This window comes from Sprattus sprattus (genome assembly GCF_963457725.1).
Source record: "Sprattus sprattus genome assembly, chromosome: 6".
Taxonomy (NCBI): domain Eukaryota; kingdom Metazoa; phylum Chordata; class Actinopteri; order Clupeiformes; family Clupeidae; genus Sprattus; species Sprattus sprattus.
Genome location: NC_137925.1, coordinates 22,367,399 through 22,371,646, shown reverse-complemented (window position 1 = coordinate 22,371,646; position 4,248 = coordinate 22,367,399). Strand labels below are relative to the sequence as shown.

Here is a 4,248-nt window from a genome sequence, read left to right as displayed (position 1 = left end):
CTACACTTTTTTAAACCTGCTTGAAGTATAGGCAAAATAGCTTACCTTGTTTAATAGTTAGATTTTTTTTTTTTCACACTAGTTGGTATCACATACCACACTTGTTGGCCCTTCCATCATGCGAGAACCTGAAAATCTTGGCATGACAAACTGAACTCTGTGAACTGCTAACGCTATGAACTGTGAGGGACAGTTACTTACCTGACAATCACTCCTTTGGGTGCATTGGGGATGCCAGCTTTTTTTCATAAACTGCCTAGCAGTGTCAGGGTGCCTCTCAAAGCTGGAGGATCAGCTAATCATGCTGATGCTAGCCTGATTTGAAACAAAGCCTCTGTGCTCCTCCACCCCCTCCCTCTTCCAGCTCAGTGCAGATCATCACCTGCATTCCTTTTTTGCACTCAAATTCTGAAAGCCCAGTCTTCCGTAAGATTTGAATTATTATTATTTTTTTTTGTATTGTTTCTGACAAAACATAATGCATCTCTAACGCATCTCTTATGAAATCTATCTATCTATTTATTTAGCTATATATTGGTTTGTTTGTTTGTCTTAATGATTAAAAAAAATATTGAAAAATAAAAAGATACGAAACCTTTAAACTGCTGGAATAATGTCTAAGTATGTAACAATGTTTTCATGTTTGGTATGCCCAATTTAAATATCGCTAGTAGTCCTTTAAAAATACGTCATCAATCAGATCCCGGAAGTAAGAAGACTGCACACACCAAACTGACCAAATCATGACAGACTTTCTTGCAGAAAATGAACTATTTACGCTAAGAAATCGATTTAAAAGAGATGCAGAGCTGCTTCTTCAAGGGATTTCTGATGATGGAGAAGAAAAGAGTAAGTCTTGTTACTTTTGCTCTTGCCTGAGCCAAGGAAATGTAACCTACGCTGTAGCATTAGATCTGTCCATGACCAAAATCGTTAGTTATCGCTAGGTTGCTATCTAAATCAACCCACCCACCAAGATCAAGCGTTGGATATGAAGTTTGATTACAAGAAACCAGTAATTTAATCGAAAATAACTAGAACCAAATGACGTCTGCAACTTGTTACATATCAGACCAAGTTTAACGTTAGCTTGCATAGATAGACTATGATAGGTAGCTAGTCATTAAAGGGCATTACATCAGCCAGCATACTAAAATTAACTGGGCAAGGCGTTGAAAACATAATTCAGATGATTTGGCACTCATACGAGTGTAATATTTGAGTTTTCTGCAATCTACAGTTAGTTGCCATCAAGTGACATTAATTCATGACAGCCATGTTTTGTCAGAATACAGTTTCAATCAGTGCCATGGTACTGTTAACACCAGCTGCATTGTTTGGGATGTGCAGCTGTTGTCGCTACAGTGGCCAGACTTTTCTTCTTTCCTTCTGCCAGCTGGGCTGCGTGTCAGTGGCACCTCCTCTTGGTTGAGAATCGTTTTCATTTTTACTAGCATTAGATTAGGCTTCTATGTTGAATAGAGGTATTGAAAAAGTCAGGTGTAGTTTATACTGTCTAATCTAAGACATTTTAATATTGTGTTAATAATTCTGCTGCCCCAACATCACCAAAACATGGTGCATGGTTTAGAATATTCACATCAAGAACCAACATGAAGTAGCCTCCTACTCAATTTCCATGGTAACGATGCTCTACTATGCCTACTTGATATACTGACAGCCTGCTCATCTCAAATTAGTGTAATCTAGTGTAGTAAGACTCAGGCTTTTCTATGGTGTTTTTGCTGTTTATTGAACATGGGTACATGCTTAGACACTGATACAGAATGGCAGGTGGAAAGGTATGCTGTTATGCAGCCATAAAACAGCGTTATGGTGGACAAGGTGCAAAAACACACAGAAAAGTAGGCCTAGACTGGGGCATTACACATAACGGGCTGATTCTTAATTGTGAACAGAAAATACACACTAACATTAACGTAAAGGGGAGCACGAGTACATTCTAAATGCAGACAATAATCACAGAATAATTGTCAGCATAGAACACACACAGAATCATGGGAACTACACACAACCAGGAAGTATTCAACCCCACTTGCACACTACAGTACTTTCTGCTTGTGCATTATAATTCATTGCTCGTGATGCATGCTGCCATCAAATTATCAGGACAGGGTTGTGTTGTAATTCGGTAACAGGTTGTTGCTCTTGTTGAGCTTTTAGAGAGGTGTACACATGCATTACTTGTCTGATCATTACACTCCCATTGTGTTGTTTAGGTAAAGAAGATAAAGATGTCAAACCACTCCCACGCTTTAACACTCACTCCATCTTCTGGATCCTAGCCTCCATAGGGTTGACCTACTATGTGGATTTCTTTTCCGTCATCATGGAAAACACAGATATCAAGAGGTAGTTACCTTTGGGAAACAGCTGATTTGTTTGATTAAAGGTCAAGAAGTAGTTTATAACTGTAAGTCATGATACTAACAAAAAGTTTTTTTTGTATAGCTGTGTTGTGACTACGCATTTGTCATTAGTCAGATCTGTGTATTGATCATAAATTGCAGTGGTCAAATTTGAGATTGAATGACTTAGTCCAGGCTTAATGTCTTGAGCAGTAGTCTGCAATGTAGAGGTTTCCCTATCTCTTTTTCTTTTCTTGTATATACGAACTTCAGTCATATATATGATCTTTAGCAACTTTCAATATGCTCAAAGTTTCTTCCTGTTGAAAGGGAGTGTTTCTTGCCATCATCACCTATGTGCTTGCTGTGAATTTGCCCAGATGATTCCCTGACCTCTTCATTCTTTTCTCCACAGCTGGTGGTTTAATGTGGGGTTAGTGCTGCTGGGGTTGTGCATATCTCTGGCAGCCTTCTGCATTGTTTACCTGGAGTGGTGTAAAGGCATTCAACATTATGACCAGGAATACCCTGCTATTCCTCCTGTAACTACTGCAGCCTTCATCGCAGCTTCTTGCAGGTCAGAGACACTGTAAAACACAAAGACACTGTAAAAGACAGAGACACTGTAAAAGACAGAGAAAGAGACACTTGAAAAGACAGACACAGAGACACTTTAAAAGACACACAGAGAATGATATAAAGGACATTCAGAGTCCCAGCAACACTTTATTTCATGACATCTATATTTGAGGAACAGTACTGCATATGTTTGTTATACACTTTTCATGCCTCAACATGGCTCAGATATATGAAAATTGAATTCTAAGACACGTCAGTCTGCTGCTGATGTACCCTTCTTTATTTGTATTGCTTTGACCCTCTAGAGGAAATGTTGCTGAACAGTACATTGTAGGCTATGTAAAGCTTAATATTTCATACTTTCATTCTTCTGTTTGTTCAGCTTCAACATAGCACTTTGGCCAGTGTGGTCCTTTTTCACTCCTCTGATCCTCTTCACTCAGTTCATGGGAGTTGTGATGTTCATCTCACTTTTAGGATGACATGTCAAGGTATGACCTCTGGAGACTTTTTTTACAGCACACCTCAACACCAAATTTTAATAGCTACTTATTCAGCTGATAAATTAACTGCTATATACCAGTTATACGTAGGTATCTTTTTAGAAAGTTGGATTTCAATTGTCTTTACAGGAAACTAATTTTACTTTGACCGTGACAAAGGGAGTAGTTTTAGTTATTCCAACTCTGCACATATAAGTGAGATAAACCAGGGGCTGATTAATGCTCTTACATCTATAAGTCTTACATATGTAAGTAAGCCCTTGTTGTGTCCTGATCAACACCACTCATCCGCTGTATGCTAGTTTTGGTCATTTAAATTACATTACATTTAGTAATTTAGCAGATGCTTTTATCCAAAGCGACATACAAAGGAAAGAACAATCAAGCTACGAACAATAGAGACCTAGTTTAACAATAAATAAATACTACTTTACATAAGAAATACAAATAGTGCAGGAGTGTAACTACTGTAATTCCGAGTTCAGTACTAGTTAGAGGAGATGGCATTAGAGAAAGGAGAGGTAGAGGAAGGAAGAGGGACATTAATACACAGTTAGCCATTTGCTGTCCAGTAGTGGTGTAAACGTGGTCTAAACATGAACCAGCACAACATGCTTGTACAGAAAATAATTGTTTTTTTCATATTTCCTTTGTCATCTGACAGATACCCAGGATGTTCGGACATTGTCGCCAGCACTTACAAGTACACATCAGATTAAAATCTTTCAGCAAACGCTTAGCTTTTATAACTGTTCTATAAATGTCATAATTTCTTTTGCCATAATGGTAAATGGAGC

At 38.2% G+C, this 4,248-nt stretch overlaps 1 protein-coding gene across 1 annotated transcript; it reads left to right on the top strand.

Annotated features, from left to right (window-relative positions):
• Positions 1 to 722: 722 nt before the first annotated feature.
• Positions 723 to 4,248, top strand: tmem128 (transmembrane protein 128). The gene is made up of 5 exons (XM_080840553.1): positions 723 to 849; positions 2,241 to 2,373; positions 2,785 to 2,946; positions 3,331 to 3,439; positions 4,116 to 4,248. Exons 1-4 carry the CDS (start codon positions 744 to 746, stop codon positions 3,428 to 3,430), a joined length of 501 nt encoding a protein of 166 aa, XP_080696679.1. The 5' UTR covers positions 723 to 743; the 3' UTR covers positions 3,431 to 3,439; positions 4,116 to 4,248.

Bases quoted from the DNA above. Each gene is read 5' to 3' on its own strand.
- tmem128 (XM_080840553.1), top strand. From the start codon at position 744: ATGACAGACTTTCTTGCAGAAAATGAACTATTTACGCTAAGAAATCGA. The intron at 850-2,240 runs GTAAGTCTTGTT...TGTGTTGTTTAG, and splicing joins TGATGATGGAGAAGAAAAGA to GTAAAGAAGATAAAGATGTC. The intron at 2,947-3,330 runs GTCAGAGACACT...CTGTTTGTTCAG, and splicing joins TTCATCGCAGCTTCTTGCAG to CTTCAACATAGCACTTTGGC.